This window comes from Mercenaria mercenaria, chromosome 16 (assembly GCF_021730395.1).
Source record: "Mercenaria mercenaria strain notata chromosome 16, MADL_Memer_1, whole genome shotgun sequence".
Classification (NCBI taxonomy): Eukaryota; Metazoa; Mollusca; class Bivalvia; order Venerida; family Veneridae; genus Mercenaria; species Mercenaria mercenaria.
The window spans coordinates 46729723-46755361 of NC_069376.1; the positions used below are offsets into that span (position 1 = coordinate 46729723).

Sequence of the window (25639 nt, forward strand, 5' to 3'; positions counted from 1 at the left end):
ATTTCTGTGTATTATTCATTTAAATATTTGATTTAAATATTTGTATATCTTCTTCTTGTTTTAATTTATCTATTCTATATCAATTTCTATCTGTCTTCTAAAGTTTAGATCAAATTCCATACAACGACTGATGACAATTTAAAATCCGGGCTATTTATATGAATGTTTTTATTTACATTGTGATGTCATCCAAAATTAGGTTTTCCCGTAAAAACTGGGTCGCCCTCCAGAATTATGGGAAACAAAAATGGCGGACATTCATAGCAACTTTATACAATTAAAACGAGATACTACATAAATGATTCAAATAGTAATTATGGATATTACTTAAGAAGGTACATTTCTTAATGTTATTATCAACACGGTTACAAAATATTTTCCCCGAGAAGTATTTTTTTTAATTGAAAAGGCATTACATAAAGTAGGTGGGGAACAGCACATCATATGAACAGAAGGTGAGAAAGGAAGCGTGATCGTGCATAATGGTCTTTAGCTTGGTGAGGGTAGGTAGTACATTATATCAACTTTACTAAATTAAATCAATGTTCACTGTTAACGTATTATATAGTACAGGTATGAACTTTACATATTATGTATCACGATGATTTCTTTAAAAGCGAATTCGAATTACTAACATGTTAGGGAACACGAAAACTGATAATATATCTAATGTCATGAAGGTGTCTGTCTATTTTTCAATGCAATTACATTATCTATCTGTGTCAAGTGACTTCGAGGGTTGTATGGCATTACATCAAACTGCACAAGATAGGTATGCTGTTTAATGTGGGCTGTATATACACTTTTTCTATGTTTTTTTATATGTTATCGTTGATAGAAATTAAATTTCATTTGCTTACTGTAAAATTATTGTAATGAAGTAAATATTTAATTGCATAAATAAAGGAAATTAAAGTTCTATGAACCTTGGTTATTATGAAAATGTTCTTAGTTTCAACAACTGTCTTAGGGATATATTACAATGAAAGCACTGCAGATTATGTTTCACATAGACAGGAAATATATTTGGTCACACAGCTTATAGTGTAATGGAAATGGTTTACTTTTGGTGAGACTTTTTTCAGAGAGAACTAATAATGTCTGCACAAAACAAGGCAGATTACAGCTTCCTTGGCAGAACAGGTTTGAAAGTTTCAAACGTTTGTCTTGGCACTAACATGTTTGGTATCTCTGAGGTAGAACCGCTGGCAGTAGTAAGTATTTACTACTTACATTTACTTCTGCATTTATTTCATATTTATTTACCTGTAAGGAAGGGAATCATATAACATGAATCATATTATTCATTATTATTATCATCATTTTCTTCTTCTTCTTTTCTTCTGCCTTTTCTTTTTCTTCTCTCTCTTCTTCTTCTACTTCTTCATCGTCTTCTTCATTATTTCCTTATCACAACCGTAATCAAAATCTCCCTCTTCTTATCTTCTACTTCTTTCTGCTTTGCCTCTATTCTTTCTTCTTCGTCATTTCAATCAATATCAGCATCACCATCAGCTGCAGTAACAACAAATTGTACATCCTGATCAGCTGTAGATGCTAACGCAGTATAAATAGTCGCGGCATCGCTGTCAATGCTTTCATTGCAATCGCCTTCATTTTAATATGCTTGTTATTACATTATGGACGTTTTGACTTTTAAACGTCATCATCACTATAACTAACAACACCATCCCGATTCTTTATCAAAATTATATTAGCATCTACAGTACATAATTTGATTTAAGTTGTATGTTTCAGTTTAATAGTAATCCAAAACGGCAAAATGAAGTCGAAGCACACAAGCTATTGGATCGTTATATTGAACTCGGAGGTAATTTTCTTGATACTGCTGATGTGTATGGTGCCGGTATTTCACAAAAGATCATTGGGAACTGGCTGAAGACGTAAGTGTTTTTGTTTCCAGTTTCTTTCACTGTGCGATCATCTGTATGTTGATCAAAATAATGATACTTTTTATCTTCATACTGGCTTTCAATTATTATAAGAATTGGAAAAGAAGGATAACATCGTTCCTTATTAGTGTACTTTTAAAAGAGATGTAATCTTACTTATGTTTTTAGCAAATGCAGTTGCATCTCGGTATCTCGAATTCCATGGGATTTAGCGTTTTTACTTCGAGATATACGTAATTCGATTTAAAATGGTATTATGTACTGTACACATATTTTCTGGACGAGACTTTAAAATATCTTCGGGATAGCCGAAATTTTGAAATAAGCGAATTGGAGATATTGAGTGTTTCATGAAATATGAAACGTCGTATTATTATCACCCCAAACGTACATTTTATGTTAAAAAATAATAATAAAAAGAAACAAACAATATGTTTGTAGAAAGTCATAGTATGAAAGAATAGGACACAAAAAGGATAGCAGACTCAGTTTGATTATGTCTGTTCATGAAAGATGATGAAATGTATAACACACCTGAAACTCTCTAGCACCGGTTAAACTGGAATTCTGTCAAACAGATACATTTAATTGACTCCATGGCCCCACAGAAGTAGAAAATATATCAACACTGAGACCAATTACGGGGAACCTTCTACGTAAGCCCCACCGTAAAACTGCTGTTGTGATGGAAAATAAACATTTAAAAGTATAGAACATAACCAACCAAATAAACAGAAGATCGATTTTAACTACGTCTGTTAATGACAGGAATATGGAAATACCCTCAGGCCCTCCTAGCGCCGGCTATACAGATACATTAAATTGGCCCCAAGATCCCATAGGACCTGAAAGTATACAGTCCAAGATCTGCAGTTATGACAGAACAAATGATATCTAAGCAGTTTTTCAAAGTGGGTATTCTATTACTATGCATGTGTATGTTTGAAAACTTAGATTATATGTTAAAAGCTTGCAAAAGTGTGCTTTCCTCCGTCTTTAACTCATATGGTTCCGTACTGATCCATCATAGCACTGGAATTTCAGTTTCTTTATTACTTGTTCAGTAGCATACAAATGTTCCTTGGTTTCAAAGTTTTACTTGATAGGCGGAGGTGATGCTTACTGTTGTACAAAGTTTGTCATGAAATGTGTTTCTAAAATAATGAAACAATGAAAACCCGAAGTGAAATGGTCATGTTAACTCTCTTTGTAGAGCTAGTTATGCACATCTTCGGCAAATAGGCCACATTAGGCAGTACATCCCAGCTGATGCCACTAAGTCTCTTGTGAACTATCTGGTTACATCGAAAGTAGACTACTGTAACTCGCTGCTGTGTGGAATTTCCAAAGACACACTGCAAAAACTTTAATGTGTACAAAACACAGTGGCCCGCATCATAACCAAGACTCCACGATGCGATCACATCACGCCGGTCTTAAAGGAGTTGCATTGGCTTCCTGTTCAGCACCGCATTGAGTTCAAAATCTTGACACTTACATACAAAGCCATGCACAATGAATTTTCGAAGTACATTGTCGATATGCTGGACATGTACAATCTTCGTAGAGACTTAAGGTCGGCAAATGGTCCGGTGTCTTTGGTTGTACCGAGGAGTCGAACAGTAAAGTATGGTGACAGAAGTTTCAAACCTGCAGCTCCAAAGCTTTGGAATGCCCTCCCAGCAAGCATCAGAGAATCAAGGTCATTATCCGCATTAAAAAAAACTTTGAAAACGCATCTCTTTCACACATGTTATATAAAATAACAAAATCTGAAATACTGTTGAAAACGGCGTTAAACCCAAAACAAACCCATGACAGGTTTGTTTCGTGTTGAGAAAGGGATTGCTCTCGTAATGTAATTTAACGTTGAACATAATTTATGGATAATCTTGTTTTAATGAATATTTCTTTTAATCTTTTACCAATATATTTACATGTATATATATGTATGTATGTGTTCTTTATGATTTTGTAAAGCACTTTTGAACGCACATATTTTGTATGAAAAGAGTAGTAGTATTAGAATTACCGAAGCGAGCTCAATCTGACCCCCCTGACCCCTTGTCCCTATTCTATAAGTGGACTTTAACCTTACCCTAAAATTAAAATACTAATTTGGTACTCTTAATACCCTAAAAATCTTTTAAATCTTTAGTTAAACCGAATGAAAACCTTTGGTTTAACCAAAAAAAAGATTTAGTCTTTGGTCCGAACTGACCAATGCCGGACAATTTAAAATCCACAGGCTTTATCAAAGATACAAGCTAAAATAAAATTGACTTAAATATCAATACAGTACACCGTAAGGTATTTACTTCCTGATTGACAGTGCATATCAAGATAAAGATCAGGTTTCAGTTTAACTGGAGAACAAATACTACGCTATAGTAAATACAATTCTATTGTGTATTGAGAGCTTGTCCTACTTGTAAGACACATACTTGTCCTTTATGTACCTGTTGTGTCAAAGGTAAATCAAGTGCATTTTTTAAAAATGATTATGCGGGAAACCACAAATTCAACCAATCAAAAGCCTGCCATTTTTCTGCCAAGTGGCAGCAATGTGGCAGTGTCTGCCAACTTGGCAAACTTTTGGCAGAAATTTGGCAAAACTTTGGCAGATTATATTTATTAATAAAATGTAAGGTATTTGATCTTATTTTCAATTAATAAGTATATTATTAGGGTACACATAGTAATTAAAACTTTAATTAAACTTTTAATTCAAAAGTTTGTTTCTATCATGGAATGCATGTTCATTCGATACAGGTTATACATGTTCATCCGATACAGGTTCATCCGATACAATATTCGATGTAGGTTCATCCGATATGTATAATCTGACGTAACTACCCGGCAAAAGCGTAAATGTTACTTCTGCAGATTCTGAATCGTTATAAGGATGAATATCAAACATTGTTCCATGTAATAGATAAACTTTAATTCTTTTCTTATAAATAGATATTAACCGATCAGTGTCAAAGTCCTCAGCTACTATATTTATTATATTACTGCCAAATATACCAAGAATTAGATCATTATCATCATGCCACCGCCTAAATATAAACTGCGATATTGGACTTTTAATCGGTTTATCCGGTTCACCTATGGGTCTGGCCCCCGTTAATAAAAATTTAATATCTATTATATAAGTTCCAGTTTTTTTAACCGCAAACACACCATTCAAAACCACATTTGGTACAGCTACATTATATTGTTGGTTTATGTGTATAAAATCTTTGTAATCTACGAAAATTCCAAATCTTAAATCCATTCCATTTAAATAGTTCAGATCATCCATACCTTCATATGTTGAATGTATCCAAGCACCAAGACGGTTAAAATACTTTTTCATTTTTACATATGTATAAAAACTGTTATATTCAATAAGAAACACTTCATGTCCCACTTCCTCTAGCCTTTTTTCTATTTTTTTGTCTTTCTTTTTAAGTTTAAGAATTATTTCAGCTAAATCATCAAGTCGTTTTGTTGTAGCAACTTCAGAAGCAGATAGATTGTCAACAGTATTCTTTGTTCTAGCTAATTGTGTTTCTTGTTTTAAGAAAGCATCTTTTACTTCTATAATTTTTTCCCAATTATTAGAAATTTTTTTATCATTAGTAGCAATTTCTCCGACATTAGCGGTTATTGCTTTAGTATTAGCAGTAATTACTTGGGTATTAGCAGTGATTGATTCTCCTTGTTTAGCTGATATTTCAACTACAGAGTCCAAATCATTTATTATTTTTTTAATTTTATCATTAATTTGATTATTAAATTTATTAATATCTTTTTGTAATAAACCTTTAAGTTTACTTAACTCTTTGTACTTTATATTGTGACTTGCATCAACATTATTAATCAGATCTACAAGTTGTTTCTTCAAATTTTCTAGCTGATTATTAACTGTGTTAATTGCTTCAGTATTAGCAGTAATTGCTTCAGTATTAGCAGTAATTAACTCTCCTTGTTTAACTGATTTTTCAACTACAAAGTCCAGTTCATTTTTATGTTCTTCAACTTTAGCATTAAGCTGCGTCATATCTTCTTGTAATTTTTTTGTAATATTACTTAAGTCTGCATACTTTAAATTATGACGGTTGTCAACAATACTAATCCAATTTCGAATTTGTTTTTTAAAGTCATCTATTTTAGAATTAATTTCTTTTTTAAAGTCCTCTAATGCTGTGTCATGATCATCACCTCTTTGTGAAGCTGCCTTTTCCAATTCAGCTTTATACTCTGCAAGTTTATTTGAAATTAATTCTAATAAATCTTTATGCTTTTTTTCAGTTTCAGTATTTAGTTTATTTATTTCTGTTCTAATTTCTAACTGATGCATATTTTGTAACTTTTTCTCAGCTTCAATAATCTTGTCTTTTAGTTCTTCATGTTTAATCATACTATCTTTTAATTCTTGAACTTGAGTGTATAACTTTTCAAAATTAGTTCTAAATACTTTTTTTATATTGTCATCTGTCAAATCAGATTTCTCTTCAAGTTCTTTAATAGAATCAGTCATAGCTTTCATTTCTTCTTCAATTTTACCTTGTAATTCAACTATTAATAATGAATTCTTTTTAAAATCTTTTGTTAATTCTTCAATATTCTTTACTTCTGCTTCTAATGTCTGTTTTATACTTTTGACATCTTCAAGATTATAGTCATCTATTACACTTTGAACTTTTTTATACACAAACCGTCTTGAAACTACATCGGTGGATTTATCTGGATTTCCTAAGTTGATTATTTTATTACCTCCCATATCTAATGCTCTGTTCATTGTGTTATCAAGTTCCTTATTTCTGTGAAGAAATGATTCCATGTCCTTTCTAATCTTTTTATATTGTTTTTAGTAGCATAATCACTTAAATCAATATCAAATTTAACTTTACTTACACTTTCAGTTTCACTTATTTGTTTTGTATCATTAAAAACACCCATCTATATATTACCAGTAAAGTTTTTTCTTAAAAACTTCCTTGGTTTGTCAATATATAAGAAATCATATTTTTGATTTGTTGCATTAGCAAAAGTATCACGATCTATATTTTGTTCATCACAAATCATATTATTTTCTCGTTTACCTGGACTTTCAAATAAAATATAATGTGAACAGTTAATTCGAATATCTTTTGGTGTTTTATAGTAAGACTGACTTAAATAAATAACACAACAGTTTTTGTGACGTCCTTGAATAAAGTATTTTGTTATTTCATTTTGAACTTTTTTATCTTCACATACAAAATCATCAAATATTACTACTTTTTGTTTTTCTGATTCAAGATTCTCACAAGGTTCAATTTGGTTGGGATCAGCTGAATATTCAAGTATTTCATTTGGATCTACTTTAATTTTTTTTGCAATTTCATTTAAATGATTTATTAAATCTTGATATTTAGATTGTTCTAAGTTTTTAGCATACAAGTATAATTTATCATAATATATAAGAGGTTTTCGAAGTATATGCATTAATGTATTTGTTTTTCCAGATCCAGAAGATCCACATATTAACATTCTGAAACATGAATCTGGCATAAAAGGATAAAATTGTTTAAAGTTATTGGATTTATCACTTTTTGTATCATAATTTGGAATTTCCATTTATATAATTAAAAACTAAAGTTTTAAAACTTTATATTACATTATTTTACATTATTTTACAATATCTTACATTATTTTACATTATTTTACATTATTTTACATTATTATATAAATGCAATCAAAACTTAATGAAATGATAATAAGAAAAAAATTAGTCGGACAAAAGATGAGAGCTCTTAGAGAAGAAATAATGAGAGAAAAAATAAGAAAAGCTACAAATCGGGATATGTATACTGAAATTTATAAACCAATTACTGAAAAAATAGAAAGTCAAAAAGAACAATTATCAAGTCAGTTAAAAGCATTACCTGGAATTAAGGAGCAATTAGCGTTACTTCCAAAAAGTTTTGTTGATAAAATAAAAGAAGCAGAACAACAACAAAAATTGGCAGAGATAAGGGAAGAACAACCACCTCCGGGACTACAACCACCATTACAACCATTACCACCGGAAGATACTATGGGTTTGGAAGAGCTATTCCGAGAATCAATGCGATTAATACCACCGAAAGATCATATGGGTTTGGATGATGAAGATGATGTGTTTGAAGACACTGATGATACAACTGAAGAATTAGAAGAAAAATCAGGAGCAAGACCAAAAGAATTTATAGTTAATTTTAATAAAGATATTGATTTAGATCTTTTAGATAAAAAAAAATATAACACACCACAAGAAGTGTTTAACTTTTTTCACAGCAAATCTAAAAATCCTGATGAAAGAATGACTAAAGAAGAAGTAGAGGGTATCATAGAACATGTATCGGATGAAATAAAAAAATTGGGTAATGAATCTGGTGCAATATCCAGAATGAAAAATCCCACAGATCTTGATCTAAAGCAAAAGGAAGCAATTAAAGCTAAGTCGGAAAATTATAACAAATATAGAAAAACGATCAATTATATTCTTGAAACAGGCGGATATACAGGAAAAGGAATAAGATATCATAACCCATATAAAGTTTCACCAAATGGACAATATGGTAATTTAATTATTAACTTAAATAAACTTTATGGTCAAAACAAATTAATTGCTAAGGATAGAATAACTGGAAAAGAAGTAATTAATACTGAAGTAGATAATGATTTGATTGATTTGATTAATAAAAGATATAACAATAATAAAAAATATTCAATTAATTCAGGAAAAATATTTAAAGAATTAACAGAAAAATCAGGATTACCTATCAATAAAAGATCTATGAAATTTAAAAAAGTAATTAGAGGACAAGGTTATGACGTTTGTCCATGTAATCCAAAAGAATTGGTTAATGACTTGGAGTTAATTTGTGGTTCAATTGATGCTGGAAATAATAATGAAGAACTAAAAAATGAAGGTATTAGAATAATTGATGAACTATTAAAAATGAATTCACTTTTACCAGAACAACATGAAATGTTATATAAAAATTATTTTTCTTGAATATATAAATGGAACAAAAAATAGTATTAAGTTCTGAAACAGTTAAAGATAATAAAAATAAACCGAGTGATTTTACAATCAGATTTAGTCGTTCTTTAATTTTAGATAAAAATAAAACTTATGTTGTTGGTTTGGATAGTATTAACACTATGACCTACTCTTGGCATAATATTAGTGATGAATATGACAATAAAAAAATTCGTTACAATAATGGTAAAGAATGGAAAGATATTATATTTACAAATGGTTCTTACAGTTACACAGATATTAATAATTATATTAGAGAAACATTAATAAGTAATGATGATTTTGAATTTAATAAATCAGAAATTGCTCCAATAAGTTTGGAATTTGATTTAAGTAGTTTTAAGATTTTGATTTCAATTACAGATAATTTTATGTTGGATTTAAGAATGTCAAATTTTCATACATTGCTTGGGTTTGAGAAAAAAGCATTGAGAAATACTGAATGGGGAACTAAAACACCAAATATAACTAACTCTGTGGATACAATTTACATTCATTGTGATCTTATTGATAATTCACTTGTTGATGGTAATTTCAGTGATATTATCTATGCTTTAAGTACTGCAGATTTAACAAGAGCTTATCCATTTACAAAAGAACCACAAAGAGTTGGATATTCTGAAATTAATAAATATATTATAAATTCAATTAGAATATATATTACAGATGTATTTGGTAGAATAATTAATTTTAATGAGGTTGAAACAAGTTTTACACTAATTTTAAAAGAAATTAATTAAAACTAAAGTTTTAAAACTTTAATTATGAAATTATAAATTTTAGTTTTATATAATGTACAAAAAAGTTTATGACAAAAATAAAGGAATATTTATTTATGTTGATGCTCACACAGGAAAAGAAATCATACACGGTACAGGTATCTTTGACACTTTAACGAAATTGTTTTCAAGCGGAGTTGCATCTTCAATTAGCACAGCTGGAAAAAAAGCTTTGGAAACAGCAGGAAAAGCAGCACTTGAAAGTGGAACAAAAAAGGTTGGAACAGAAGTTGGAAATTTAGCTGCTGATAAAATTGTTGAAAAACTTAAAAAGAAACCTGCTCCGGCAGTTGGTAATTTAATTGCTAAGGAATTACAAGAAAAGAATAACAGTAAAAATAATAAAAATAATAATGATAAAGAGGAGGATATTCATATGAGAATAAATAGAATATTGTCAGGATCTGGAACTTCAGCTCGACAAAAACGTATTAACAGATTAATTTATAAAAACTAAAGTTTTAACTTTAATAAAAAATAGAATAAAAAATAAAATAATATATAATATATACATGTTTAGAACAAAACAATATTGTGAAAGATATGAATTAACTCCTATTCAATTAGATACAGCTTTAATATCTGTCTTGGGAAATAATGTTAAGCAACAAAAAAACGGTTATCACTTTACAATTAATGATAGAAGTTCATATTTTGATTGGTTTAATGGTTATTTTGAAGTAAGTTTTAAAGTAAATAAGCTTGCTAATGGTAATAATTATGATGGTAATGATCAAATTGCTTTAATTAATAATGCAGCTTCATTAATTGATCAGTTAGTGGTTAAACAAAATGGAAAAATTGTTTATGATTGTAATAATTTATATAAGGTAGTAAATGTAAAGGATTTAGTTGAACTATCTAATGATTATGCAGAATCAACTGGAACAAACGAATATATTTATTTAGATACTACTGATACTGCTGAGAGCAGGAATGATCAAGTTGGATATAATAGTGGTTTTGCTTCTAGGAAGTTATTAATCCAAGGTGGTAATGAGGTAAATGCTAAAATTCCACTAAATAATTATTCATTTTTTCAGGGTTTAGAAACTAATATTATACCTCCAAGTCAAATTCAAATAACACTGCAGCTGACAGATGATGATGAATTAATTTTTAGAGCTAATGCTGCTGATCCAGGTAGAGTAATTGTAACAAAATTAATTCTATGGGTTCCACGTTTAATTTTTAATGAATTTGGGTTTGATCTAATTGCTACTGAAAGATTTAAAAAAGCAAGATGGTCATACCTTAGGGAAATGGTAACACAATCAACTGATACACAACAAACTAATATAACCTTTAGAATAACAGCTGGTGTAACAAAACCACAACATGTATTTGTTTATTTACAACGACCTGATAAAAGTAATTCACAAGAACATAATCCACATTTGTTAGATACATTTAAAATTAATGCAGCAAATGAAAATTGCACTTTGAGTTCTTGTCGTCTTGAAGTTGGTAATGGTGTTTTTTATCCAGAAACAGAATATACAAGTATATCAAGAATATATGATGATGTAATTAATTATTATTATAAACAAAATAATAAGACTACTGGAAGTCTTTTAAATAGATCAAATTTTTATAAGTATTTTGGATTTGTTCATTTTAACTTGGAATATAAAAAGGAAGTAACTACAGATGACCCTAAGCATATTACATTAACAGCTAAATTAAATATTCCACCAGCAGCTAATATTCGTGTTTACGCAATTGTATTGTATGAAGAAACAGTTGAAATAAATACTATTGGAAATGAACTTGTTATTGTTTAAAAATAAATTAAATATAAATTATATATAATGACATCAAATTATATTGAATATAAAGTTAACCTTACAGATGGACAAAAGAAAAATTTAGCCCGAGCCTACAACAACAAAATTCCACATACTTTTAGATTAAAACATGAACAATTACATGGAAACTTCCCTTTACTTTTAACAAAAACACAAATTAATCAAATTAAAAAAGCTGTTGCAAATAATAAGGGATTAGAAATTACAATTTCAAAAAGCCAAATGTCCAGTCAAGGTCAAAATGGTGGATTTTTAGGAGCTTTGGCTGGTTTGTTAGGAAAAACAATTCTTCCAATGGCAGCAAAAATAGCTCCAAAAATATTAGCCCCTCTAGGCATTGGCGCTCTTTCTGGACTGGCCAGTACTGGTGTTAGTAAAATACTTGGAAATGGTATGATTTCAGTAGCTAATGATAAGAGAAATATGATATCACCATATCTTACACCTAATCAAAGAAAACAATTAGTAGGATCTGGAGTGATTAAATTAACACAAAAACAAAAACAAGACGGTGGGTTTTTAGGTATGTTGGCTGCTAGTCTAGGAATACCTTTGATTACATCTTTGTTAAGTGGAAAAGGACTACAGATTGATTCTCAACAGAGACCTTACAGACGAATTCCTATAGTAAAAAAAAAATAAAATTTAGTAAAAAGAAAATAAAATTTAGTAAAAAAAAAATAAAATTTATAAACAAACCTATTTCTAACTTTGAAATTGAACAATGGGTAAAACAATTAAAAATTAAAAACTTTAGGGGTGTATTTAGTAGAAATAATTTATTAAAATTAAAAGAAAAGGACGAGTGTGGAATAATCAATTTAGATGACTCTATTGGTCCTGGAACACATTGGGTTTGTTACTTTAATACTTTGTATTTCGATCCATTTGGACTTCCTCCACCGAAAGAAGTAATTAAGTATATACCAAATGTAAAATACAACAATGTTCAATATCAAGACAAAAAAAGTACACTTTGCGGATATTATTGTTTATTTTTCATTAAAATGTTACAAGACAAAGTACCATTGTATGATTTATTGTATAAAATACTAAAAATTCATAATCAAAGAGTAAATGAACAAACTATTATAAATTATTTTAACCAATAAGGACATGTAAATTAAACTTATTAAAACTGTGTTTTTATTTAACTGGAATAATTAATATAATGGGAATATTTAATAATATAAATGAAAAAGTAAATAAAATAGAAAGACAATTAATAAGAAAACCTCCATTGTTTTTAACATGTTATACCCAAGATACCGATGGTGGATTATTTCAATGGAAAACTGTAAATGCTAGTCCTGGTTTAGTTCAAAATGGTAATAATGTGACGATTAATTTTAATTGCATTTTAATTATTCTTGTTGATGCAATTAAATTAGATAAAGGAGAAGCTAAATTACAAATAAAAAATAAAGAAAATGTAATTCTTCAAAGTTACAATGCAAAAAATAATAGAAAAAATGAATCTATTTCTATAAATTATGCAAATGAATTTAAAATAAATGATGTTATTTATATTAATTCTTTAAACGTTATGAATATTCAGTTAACAATTTATGGTTCTATAATTTAAGTTTTAATTTAAGAGTTAATTTAAGTTTTAATTTAAGAGTTAATTTAAGTTTTAATTTAAGTTTTAATTTAAGTTTTAATTAATTTAAGAATAAGCTAATGTATCAATACCATTATCAAGAATATATCTTTTATCATCATAACATGATAAAGATGTTTTATTTATAACATAACTGGAAAGATTATGCTTATCAGAACGAATAACTTTAAAGGTGTGATTACTTTGGGTTGAATTAAACAAAGTATCTTTATAATTTTTATGAACTATTGTTTTCTTAACAACAAGTTTTTTAATTCCTTTACATTTTTTAACATTAACTTCGTTTTCTAATAAATATGAATACATTTTACTTCTTAATCCGACAAATTCAACAATGGGAATGCCGGCAGCTTCATCTTTAAATTTTCCAATTACTTTTTTATTATTATCGAAATAAAATTTTGAGTTGTTATCGTAATCACTATTATCAAATAAATCTTTGTCCTTATAAAAGTCTTTATATGCATCTTTGGTTTTTATTTCATAACATAATGAATCAGTGTCAGTGAATAGTAATTTACAATTACCCTCGTACTTTTCCATAATATAATTATAATGAAAATCATACATTAAATATTTTGATAAATCTAGAATGCACATTCCAACATAACAAGGTCTGTTTAATAACAAACTTTCTTTTATTCTATGAATACCAAACAAATTCTTGTTAAACATCGTTGAACTAACAAATGAAGGTTTGGCTATGTATTTTAATAAAATATTTTCATCATGAGTTAATTTAATATTAACCCTCTTGCGTAAATTCTCCATCGTCTTACCGAATACAGAATTGTTCATTAACTTAAAAAAAGTCCTTTTCAAATGAATTTTTTGCTTTAGATCTTTTTTGAGTATTAAAATCAATATACTTTTTTAACCAAGGACTTTCATTAAAAGTTAATATTTTGTGTATTTTTGTTACTTTTAACCCTAATTGTGTATATAGTTCAAGATTTTTAAAATGAACTACATAATTTTGTTTTTTCATTAAAGTTGGAACTAATTTTTTTACATTACTTTTTCCTATTTCAAATTCTGTTTTAATATTTTTACTATAATCAGAAAGCCATTGATCTGGTATTTTAATTTTTTCAGGAGCTAAAGGATAATCGTTGTGGGTTTTATGTAATTCTTTTGGATATTCAAGATCACATTCAACTATAAAGTTAGTTTTACCTTTTGCAATTAATTTCTTAAATTGTTTTTCGGATATAAATTTAAAGTTTCCAGAGGGTAAAGGTTGACACATAGCCCAACCGTAAAGATTATTGGCGTCAAGGTACATAATGTATTTGCTTTCTTCTTTTGGATTATAATCTTTCATATATTTATTGTTTGCTTTACTGTATCTGTTTGAAATATAACTTATTCCTCCTCTCAGTCCCTTTTCAATAAAAAGATACATATCAATATCAGTTATTAAATCTAACTTAATTCCAGTCATTTTTAACATTGCATCCCAAGCTAAACCAGGGCTACTAAAATAATGACAAGGATCTAATTTGTAGTACTCCAAACATAATTTTCTAAAATTTTCGAATACATCAGCTAAAAGTAATACGTCAGTTTTTAAATATAGATCATGATATTCTCCCATTGTTTTAATTTTAAATTTATTCCAAACATTTTTAGCATGTTCGTATTCATTATCAGATATGTGTGTTTCATTTAAAATTGAATAAAACTCTTCTTTAGAAGGTAATTTTGTTTCTTTGAATTTTTTAAATGAATCCATGTAATCATATGGATAAACACCTTTTGTTTTTAATAATTCTATATTTTTATCAAATTCTTGAGATAAATATTTAAATTCTGGAATATTTTTTACTAAGTTATCCAATGATTGAGACATAAATTGGAATGAATCAATAAAGACCAAGTCGGAAATCATAAATGCCATATATCTTTCCATATTGTTAGGAATAACATTAATTTCTTTTTTGAATTTTCCTATTTGTTGCATAATAAAATGACCGTCATAACCTCTTAAATTATGAAAAATAACAGGAATTTTATGTGTTAGTTCAAAATTAATATTACATTCTGAGTGAGCACTTCCTCTAAATTTTCCTGTTATATGACAGTGATCTCTTACTTTGATTGAATCTTCTATATATTCTTTTTCACAGATATGACAAAATTTTTGTTTTTTAAATTCAATTTCATCTTTTTTAGACATTCTTAGTTCTTTGTTAAAGTGCTCTTTAAATATTTCTTTACAATATTCCTCTTCCTCAAGCATTTTTTCAATAAACTTATAAACTGCATTAGGGCCTCTATAAATCTGGGTTGGTTTAGTATATTTATCGTCATAACAACAAACAACTTTATAGCCGTAACCACAATCTATATGATTTTGATATGGTTCAGTAAATGAAGATTCAGTTGATGGTAAAGCAGTTAAAACTTTTTTAGTTATTGATTCAAAATCAGCATAAATTACAAAAGGTACTGCTAAACCTTTATGATAATTTTTAAATTGTACTTTACTTCCCTCTTTTGGCATTTTTACACCTTGGATACCATTAATAGCTAAACAGTTTGGTATGTGTTCATTTAATATTCTTTCATTTGTAAAATGTTGTAAACAACTTTTACAGAAATATTTTCTATGTTGGTCTTTGGTTTTGTTAGTCATTAATCTATTAAAGTCTTTTATCCAAACATAATGTTGGACTGGGGTCTCTGGTGATTTATAGTCATCATCATTTATTTTATCATTTATTTTATCATTAGTAATTAACAACATGTCACAGTGTTCTTCGTATTGATATTTTGATATGTACAATGGATAAATACTATTTTCTTCATATCCAAATATATTAAATGATATTTCATTTAAAACTTCTATTTTAGGTATTTGATTTAATGTAACAGGAAATTTAATTCCAGTATAATCAAGATCGTTTATATGTTTTTTATAATTTGAAACTCTTTCAGAATTTTTTGTTACAGGAAATTTGTAAGCTAAATGACACCATCTAAAACATTCGTTATCATCATTCTTTATATTTATTAATCCTTTCATTGAATTTTGTAATGGTTTTGGTAATTCTAAATAACTTGAAGCAGCCAATGGACTATACTTATATCTATTTATATAATAAGCATCAACTGACTCTATTCTCCAGCCACTTCCTTCAGAAATCCAATTACCAATTCTATTTATTATTTCATCAAAAGCTTGATGTAAAGTTTTTTTTATTTCGTTTGTGTTAATAATTTCTAAAGCCTTTGATTGAAAATAAGCTGATTTATATATTGTATCAGTTCTATCCATTTTTGCAAAAGTTATTTTTAAAACAACGTTTATTTTTATACCTTTTAAAGTTTTAAGTTCAGATTTAAGTATTTCATAAGAGTCGTTTATAGTTAAATATAATTGATTCTTTGGATCTTGTCTATATGTAATTTTAATTTCAAATTTCTTATAATATTGTTTTGTAGATCTCTCGATTTCCATCTATATATTATATTTAGAAAATAAAATTCGTTAAGCAAAAAAGGATTAAAAAAATAATTAAAAAATAATAAAATAAATAAAGTTTTAAATTATCTTTAAGAAGAAATAAAATATTTAAATTTATATCTTTTTCCATTAACTTTTGATATTCCACATTTTACTCGGTTTTCTCCTTTGCAGCACATTGTTATTAACCCAGAATTAATACCAAGGTCTTTAGAAGCTGCATAATTGCTTTTATATGTTTTTTCTTCATTAGTATCACAGTCGGTTACAATAACTTTTTTAGGGTTGTTTCTAATATTATTTGGTCTGGGACAATCACATAACTTTTTAAAACTAGAGGTTTTAGTACTCGAGGGTACAGCATTTTCTTCTTCAGTTAATAGACAACCACAGTCCCATTCAAATAAAGTTCTTTTACAAAGATAAGGATCTATAACATTTTGTAATTTATCAATGACATGGTTTTTATATTCATTGCTAACTATTTGATTAAGTTTTGATTTAATAACATTTCTTCTTTTAAGAACTTTCTTATATGAATTTTTATCTGGATTCATTATTTCTCCTAAAGTGCTAGATAATTTTGACATAATCATTCTATCTACCTTTCTATTAACCATCTATATAATATACTTATAGAAAAAAATCTCTAAAAACACACGTAAAATTTAATACAGCTCTTCTTCTTTTTTACTTTTATATCCGTTAAGTTTAAATTCCTTCATATACGTTTCAAAAGGCATTGAATATTTTTTTTCTTTCTGCATTTCTAATAGTATTGTAAAAATATCCTGAATAACTTGTTTCTCTTCTTCTTTATTTACTTTTCCAATCCGTGCTTTTGTTATTAGTTGTTTTATTTTGTGATGATGTGCTTTTAAAATAAATTTCTTGTCGTCAAGTTTTAGTCTGTTAGTAAATATGGTAATTACTGATGGAACAGCGCCAGCAACTGCTACAAATATAGGAATAGCTGGAACAAGTGCTAATGCAGCTGAGCAACCAAAAACACCTGCTGTAATATATAATCCGGTACTTACTCTCCCACAAAATTTATAACTTTTTCTGTAAGCAGCAGCTAGTTTGGTTAAGTGAATGATTAACTGATCTATTGTTTCTATTCCATTATTAGAAATTAAATTTTTATGGACCATTTATATAATATATATTTTAAATTAAATTTCTTTCAATTCACTAAATGGTACCCAACTATTAAATTTTTCACTATAACCTTTCCATTTTACTAAAGCTTGTTTTTTCTTATAGTCTCGTCTAATAACTTTTTCTATTCTAAAAACCTCTTGTGTAGTAGGTAAAAGTTCTTGTTCATAAAATGAACCTTGAATTATTTCATCATTTAAATCTTTAATAGAGTATGTTCTGGGATTTGTATTATTAATTTTATAAATTATAAATATTTCCTCTGTCCAGTTTGGTGTATATCCTTTTTCAAAATGTCTTTTAAGTTTGCTTAAGCGAACTCGATCACCAATTTTAAATTTTGTTTTACTCTTTGGTATCTTTAAATCACCATATAAATTAAAGTAAACAGTACCTTTATTTAAGTTTTTACTAGCTTCGGTTGGTGTCATTTTTATACTAGAATGTTTTGTTTTGTTATATTTATCAACCATATCCTGCAACTTATCTAAATAAGTATAAGTATTATTTGCTGTAAAATATTTCCACATTATTCTTTTTAAACTTCTATTAAATCTTTCAATAACTACAGCCTTTCCTTCATTAAATGTATGATACATATTAATTTTATTTTTATTCAAAAATGATTCAAACTTTTTATTATAAAATTCTTTTCCTTCATCTACCCATAAATTTACTGGTAATCGTCCTTCTAAAATTATTTTTTCAAATGCTTCAGTAACAGATTCTCCAGTTTTATTCTTTAATGGAATAACCCAAGCATATTTACTAAATATATCAATAACGGTTAACAAGTACTTTACTCCTTTATTATATTTTGAAAAAGCTTGCATGTCAACTAAATCAGCTGACCAAGTATCATCAATATCATTAACAATCACTCTTCGTTTCATAAATTTTCTTTTAATTGGTTTGTGTAATTCTTCTGCTAATTCATCGCTCCATGTGATTCCGGGGGTATACTCTACCCCCTTTTCCCGTTTTTTGATTTTTGTCCGAGACCAAGTGTGTATTTCGTTTTGATAGCTGGTTTTACAACTAAATGTTTTGCAATCTTTTCTCCAAATGTTTTTGATTTAGTTTTATTTAAATTGGAAAGCATTTGCTTATCACATGTACCCTTTTTTACACCACTGTCATAGCAAAAATCATGGTCCATACACATTGACAGGGGGTCCATTATCTAGGGGATTTCCTGGCCCACAATAATTATATCCTGGAAGTGTTAAACCTTTCTTAGGTAATAAAGGTAACATTGCTTTGTGAATATCTAAATTACCCCCTGTACTTTTAACAAACTTTGATTTCATTTTTCCACAAGATGAACAAGTAGCCTTTATCATTTTTCTCCCGTTTTTTGTTATAACATAATAAGGATTTATATTATCAGTTAATCTTCTTTCTTTCAAACAATATATTTTATTCTGTAAACTCATCTATATCATATGTATTTAAAACTTTTTAGTTGGTTTTAACTGGGTTTAAAACCTATGGGTTTTAAATTGTCCAGCATTGGTCAGTCTGGACCAAGGGTTAAAAGGTCAAATGAGGTTAAACCAAAGGTTTTCATTCGGTTTAACTAAAGATTTAAAAGATTTTTAGGGTATTAAGAGTACCAAATTAGTATTTTAATTTTAGGGTAAGGTTAAAGTCCACTTATAGAATAGGGACAAGGGGTCAGGGGGGTCAGATTGAGCTCGCTTCGGTAATTCTAATACTACTAAGAGTGCAATATAAGTGTGATATAATAATAATAATAATAATCATAAAGCAGCAATGGTACATGAAAATTCAAATTAAATTGTAAAACATTGATACCGGACTCCCTCAATTTTGTAATAATTTAGCTTTATATTTTATTTTTCTTGTTGAAAGGCAAAGTTTAATCCAGAATATTCTGGTCTACTTAAAACAGTAAACCAAGTGAACTGTAACTCTTCTACGGCTATTTAATTTTCAGGATAAAGTATACATGTGTTTCTCGACGTATAAGAGGTCGTACAAAAAAAACTTAGCATCACTTTTAATAAACAAATTAATTCATTGACAGAAATGAAATTTACTGCTGCTGATAATTTACAGGTGTGGTATGATTATGGGAAAGAAATGAATGTATTTATCTTTCAGCATCAAATCCTAATTATTTTCCAAGAATAATCAAGGGTTTCAAGAGTTTAAGAAAAACCACTGCAATATTAACATGTACATTCTACATGCTTATTGCATCAAAGCCATACCGAATATTGCGCTGAAATATGTTATTGCACTTTTTATGACATAAACATCGCGTTTACAAATGTAGCTAATTTTCAAGTTAACTGAAGCGTATGGAATCGCTTTTACCTTGCAAGACTGCAGTTGTAAGAACTTCAAAGACATTAGATTATTAAAAATTAATTCCTATAATTATGTGACATTTTGAATTTATGAAATAGATTGTCATACTAATCATTAATTGTTAAAATATTGAAGGAAAAGACGAAGTGATATCATTATATCGAGCAAGGTTTGGTTCCCTATGGACTGGAACACCAAGAACAATATTGGTTTGAGTAGGCGCCATATCATAAACACTTGTGACGAAACCTTAGAAAGGCTTCAGACGAATTATATTGATCTTTTTCAGGTAAGTATATATACAGTTGAAACTCGATCTTTTGAACTCGCTTATCTCAAATTTCCGGATACCTCGTAGATATAAAGTCACGTGTACAAAATATAACTTTAAATCGATACTCTCGAAGTGATACGCTCAATTCATTGGAATTTTACATACCGAGTTTCAACTGTATTTATAGGAGCTCATCACAATGCCCAATTAGCATAAAGTAAAGTGTTTGTTTATTATAGTGTCACCCCTACTGAAAGGGCCAGCCAATTTGTCTTATGAGACACTTACATACATTGAAAAACATTACTTTCCGATTCCTATTTTTTAATGCCAGGCACCAGGCAAGCAGGCAATCGGTAACCATTATTTAACTAGCTGGCGGCTGACCAACAGGTCTCTCTTCAATAACAAGACCCGCCTCTGACAGGGCTCGAACTTTCGACCTTCCGATCCATTAGACCCCTGCAGTTCGGTGTATAGAATATAGATAAATAGATAGTTATTTTCAACTAAAAGGCAAAATGTATGTAAGCAACATATATAATTACCGCAAAAATTACATTAAATAAAATGTGTTTTTTTTTTTCATATAGGCGCACATTTGGGACAATGCTACTCCAATAGAGGATACTTTACGAACGTTTGATGATCTCGTTAGATGTGGGAAAATACGTTACTACGGGTTTTCTAACATCTGTGGTTGGCAGTTGCAGAAAATTGTTGATTTGTCGAGACATTTAAATTTACATCCATGTATAAGCCTACAGGTTAATGATACTTCTTATGTTGCAATGTTATCAATATTGGCGCCCTGTTAATTTACTTCCCTTTTCTGTGTATTTTAGCATTTACAAAATTTCAAAGATTTCGAAGATGTTTTGAATTGTTTCCCGTAAGTCGCATTATCGCAGTACATCCAATTAAGTTCTCAGCATTATGTTTTTCAGTATGGGTTACATCGGAAGAAAAATGGAATATATTACAGGCCACAATCATATACATTGTATTCTGCAAAAAATACATACCCTCGAAAATAAAAGTTATGTAACGTAACGACCGGAAATAGGTACCTATTAATAAAACTAGCATGTGACACTTCAAAATTAAACATCTACAGTCTTGAACGCAGACAACCTGACACGTGAGACGGCAAGAAAATGCAAATTTAGCTGCTATAGATTATTAATATTGCTGTATTTTTCATTTAGCAACAATATAGTTTGTTATCTCGGGAGTCGGAAGTGGAAGCATTTATGGTATGTGAAAATGAGAGAATATGCGTCCTGCCTTGGAGTCCATTAAAAGGGTATAAACACGAATAATTTTGTATTTAATGTTTGTAGACACCATGCATTTTTATCATGGACTTATTTTATGGCAGTTTATGATGATTGTGCAGTTAGTAAAATGCGTTCGGGTGCGCATTTAGTGATCGATCTGTGCATACGTAATATCAGTGATGGTTTCAAGCATGCACATTCAATAATGTATTCAAAAATGTTATTACTAGTTGAAGACACTTGTCTATTTCATTGTTGTGATTCCTTTGGGATCATAAGGTCAGTTCAGTGTTGATGTAATATTATTGAGATTCGCTAAGTCGGTATTAGGGCTGGGAACGTGTGGAGCTGTTGTATGTTTCTTAACTTCTCATGAATCCTAAACCAAGACTGCCATTATATTACTTGGTTGCAGTCTATGTATATAGATTTTCATTACCTCTTATGAACAGACTCAATCAAAACGAGTCTGCTATTATTCTGCTTGGTTGCATTCTTTGCTTACAAAGGATCTTTTTACAGATTTTATTATTATACATCACATAAATCTTGATATATGGAACCCTGTCTACCAAAGTATTTTTTTATTTGAGTAAACTTATTTACAGAAATAATTATTTTGTCGTCAAAAGCGCTGCTGCTCTAACCTGGCTAATTTAGATAATTCTAGAGAGGTATTGGTAAAAGGAACAAATTTGACATAAAAGTTCGTTTTTTAAAGAGGTTTGCTAACTGGAAAGTTTAAAAGAAATAATATACCCGATGCAACCGGCAGTCGAGTGGGTCACATGATTGCCAGGAAAGCTAGTGGTGAAAGTGTGAGCAGTGACTGGGAAAAATTTTGTGATGACGAACAATATTGGAATCTTATTGCTTTGATGGAGAAATTTGCAAAAGCTAAAGGTAATCTCTGTGCGTATTAAGGGAATCGATCTTAAAGAGATTGCATAAATAATCAGCGCTCTGTCAGCATTTGTTTTAATTCGATCCTTATTTATTTCGTAGTTCTTCATAAGTATTGTAAAATATTTGCCATGGCAACGATTTAATCAAAATGTCTTGTTGAAAAATATGCTTTTACACAAAAACAATTTTGAATACTATTTGTATAGTATACAATTCCACCAACTTCAAGGTTTATACGCTACAAATTACAGTTCTTCTCTACTAAGTTCTATAATTTGGTTAAATTCAAAACACTCGCAGTTTAAATTCATGTCTCTTTTTAACATAATTATAATGCTTAATAGTTGTCCTATGTTCTATTTACTAGCCTCACATTCGCACAAGTAACAGTTTAACACTATGGCTTTATTACTTTTATAACATTTATGATATTATAGGGAAAACTGTCGCACAAGTAGCAATAAGATGGTTGCTACAAAAAGATATCGTTGCCTCTGTAATAATCGGTTGCTCATCTATACAACAATTAGAAGATAACATGGGCGCATCCTCGGGATGGAAACTCTCTGAAGAAGAGGTGAATATCAGTATAATGCAAACAGCTCAGTCCTAGTACAGGAACTGTTTTATAATAACGTTCGTTATTCAGATAAATCTATGATAACATTTGTACATCAAAAGTATATAAGGAACGTTTAATTAATCAGACAAGCATACCATTTTGCTGTTAGGATGATAACAGTGTTAAAAGGCACAAGCATAGAAATTTAAATAATTACTACGTCCGAGCAGGATTATTCTTATAATGTTTTAAGACATATGCCTTAATTTTTCAGATGCAAGAGCTGGATAAAGCTAGCAGGACACCATATTCATACCCATACAATATGCTCTTGGGAACCTTTTCTACGTCACGTATGAACAGATTCAATTCATCGCAAAAGTAAAACCTGAGTTTTGGAGAGAAAAAAACTGCACATTGTAACAATCTGTTCTTCAGAAAATAAATTTTGAAATATCATTTTCATCAAAGCGGAATATGTCCTCTTCGGCTGCAATACATCGAAATAGTTCAGTAAGACAAAATCTAAGATAACAAATAAACTATATATAAATACTATTGGTAACAATGTCATGCCATGCCATGCTCAAATACTTTCAATATCATAAGGCATCGTTTCTAACATCTCAAAGACATCTTTCTCTGAGGAGTTTAGATATCCGAATTTTAATCTTTTGCACCTCACCGCTTTGAATTCCATCCTCATCAGGATTCTAATTCTTCATGTCAGAAAGGCATTAAGATGGTTCGCTGAAGATTCACCAATTATTTCAAAACTAATAGTTATTACTACTTTTATAATTATTTATAACACAATAATAATTACATGTATAACACTTCACATAACGAAAGATAGGTATTAAAGGCAAAGAAAATCTCCTATATAAGTGACCCCCCGCCCCTTCCACGACCCCCCCCCCCCCGACCCCCTTAAAAGCCAGACACTTTAATCCCCAATGAACAGGATCCTGTCTGGTCCAGTCTGATAAGGGTCCATAAAACACCTGTAGACTTGACATGTAGTCCATCCCAGAGGATAATAAATTTTATTGATATGTAAGAATAATTGGTTATTTCCAATGCTATACATTTCACTGACTGAAATGCAGCTTTTTTTCAGATTATATACAAAATTATTTTAATTGATAATATACTAATTGTAATTGCTCATTCTTGTTGAGTAATGTCCTGACAAATTAGATTATAATGCTTACATCAAGACAATTCTCACGATTTTAGAAAACTCTCACCTTTATTTAATGAAAAATGAAATAATTGTTTAAAACTCAATAAGAGAAATGACAAGCATTTTTTCAATTATTAATTAATTATGATATTTTTTATCTAAGTAACAAAATAAAAACGAAAAAAATTGAATATTGCTGGATTCTATTAGAAATTCAAGAAGCGCTCAGTTGCATTTTCAATAAATGAAACAAATATGGACCTTCATGATAAAATCCTGCAATAAACAGATATTATAGTTCACGATTTATTTACAGATGAATTATTCACTATTTTTAAAAAAGTGCCTGAATGCATTTTTTTTTTCTTTATTTATTTTTTATAAAAATCAAGCAATAATGAGATATAATTGTTTATAAAGCTTGATTAATTGAAAAATAAATATGCTGTTGTATTTTATCACTTTGTTTGTTAAGTCCAAATTTAATCAGGCTTTCTAAACTCGTTATAAAAGTGAAAACTGGTTTGCTATAGAGGTGAAAAATATCACATGCAATCTTAGCACTGCACAGTAGCTATACAATAGCTTAATATGATAAACAGAAGCAAGTCTATCAATCGTCCAGTCTTCTTTATTGGCTCTTACTGCCAATACGCAGACCATAGGCCACATACCTTGACCAAGATAAATAACAGACATACGTGCATAGTATATAGAGGATAATTGTTGGTTTCGGTGTAATATCACGTTATAATTTCACCGAGTGGGCACCAAAAGTGATATTTTCACGAGTGGCGCAGCCACGAGTGAAAGTAACAACTTTTGGTGTTCACGAGTGAAATTACCGTGATATCACATCGATACCAACAATTTTTCTGTTTATTTTATGTCTAAAACTCTACTTTTGTAGTGTTTATTTCAATAAAATGTCGAAATTTGCGGGAAATTTTATCAGGAAGCATCGCAAAGATGACGTCATTTTAACGACGTCATCGTCATATTGTTTCCGGCTTTCAGTACGCTCGGTTAACTTTTTGACGTTAATCCGGGTATCAAATTTGATAATTTTCACTGAGTGGCCAGTGAGTTTATCAGGATATAATTCACCGTTATATTTCGATAAACCACCGAAAAACATAAAATAAATGACAATAATTCAAGTAGGTTTACTGATATATCTTTTAAAGGCATATAAAGATGTTGAGGCGTTACATAACAATTGGTCTAAACAGTGTGTCGGTAATCAAATCAAGATATAATATAGCCTGATGAAATACTATTAG

At 29.2% G+C, this 25639-nt stretch overlaps 1 protein-coding gene across 4 annotated transcripts; it reads left to right on the forward strand.

Moving 5' to 3' along the window:
• Nucleotides 1–242: 242 nt before the first annotated feature.
• LOC123541187 (1-deoxyxylulose-5-phosphate synthase YajO-like) lies at nucleotides 243–25308 on the forward strand. 4 transcript variants are annotated; one of them, XM_045326596.2, is made up of 9 exons: nucleotides 243–335; nucleotides 1086–1214; nucleotides 1759–1904; nucleotides 20284–20437; nucleotides 21016–21189; nucleotides 21631–21728; nucleotides 22424–22605; nucleotides 23046–23185; nucleotides 23445–25308. In XM_045326596.2, exons 2-9 carry the CDS (start codon nucleotides 1098–1100, stop codon nucleotides 23553–23555), a joined length of 1122 nt encoding a protein of 373 aa, XP_045182531.1. In that variant the 5' UTR covers nucleotides 243–335; nucleotides 1086–1097; the 3' UTR covers nucleotides 23556–25308. The 4 variants fall into 4 exon arrangements, with proteins under 4 accessions (XP_045182531.1, XP_045182529.2, XP_045182530.1 ...); XM_045326594.2 differs by having other exon boundaries at nucleotides 249–503; XM_045326595.2 differs by lacking the exon at nucleotides 243–335 and adding an exon at nucleotides 542–772.
• The last annotated feature ends 331 nt before the right edge of the window (nucleotides 25309–25639 follow it).

What these genes read in the sequence shown, in the direction of transcription:
- LOC123541187 (XM_045326594.2), top strand. Translation starts at nt 483, where the DNA reads ATGGTCTTTAGCTTGGTGAGG. An exon ending in ATTGGGAACTGGCTGAAGAC is followed by an intron (nt 1,905 to 20,283) that starts GTAAGTGTTTTT and finishes AAAATATTGAAG; the next exon opens with GAAAAGACGAAGTGATATCA. An exon ending in ATCCATGTATAAGCCTACAG is followed by an intron (nt 21,190 to 21,630) that starts GTTAATGATACT and finishes TTTTTCATTTAG; the next exon opens with CAACAATATAGTTTGTTATC.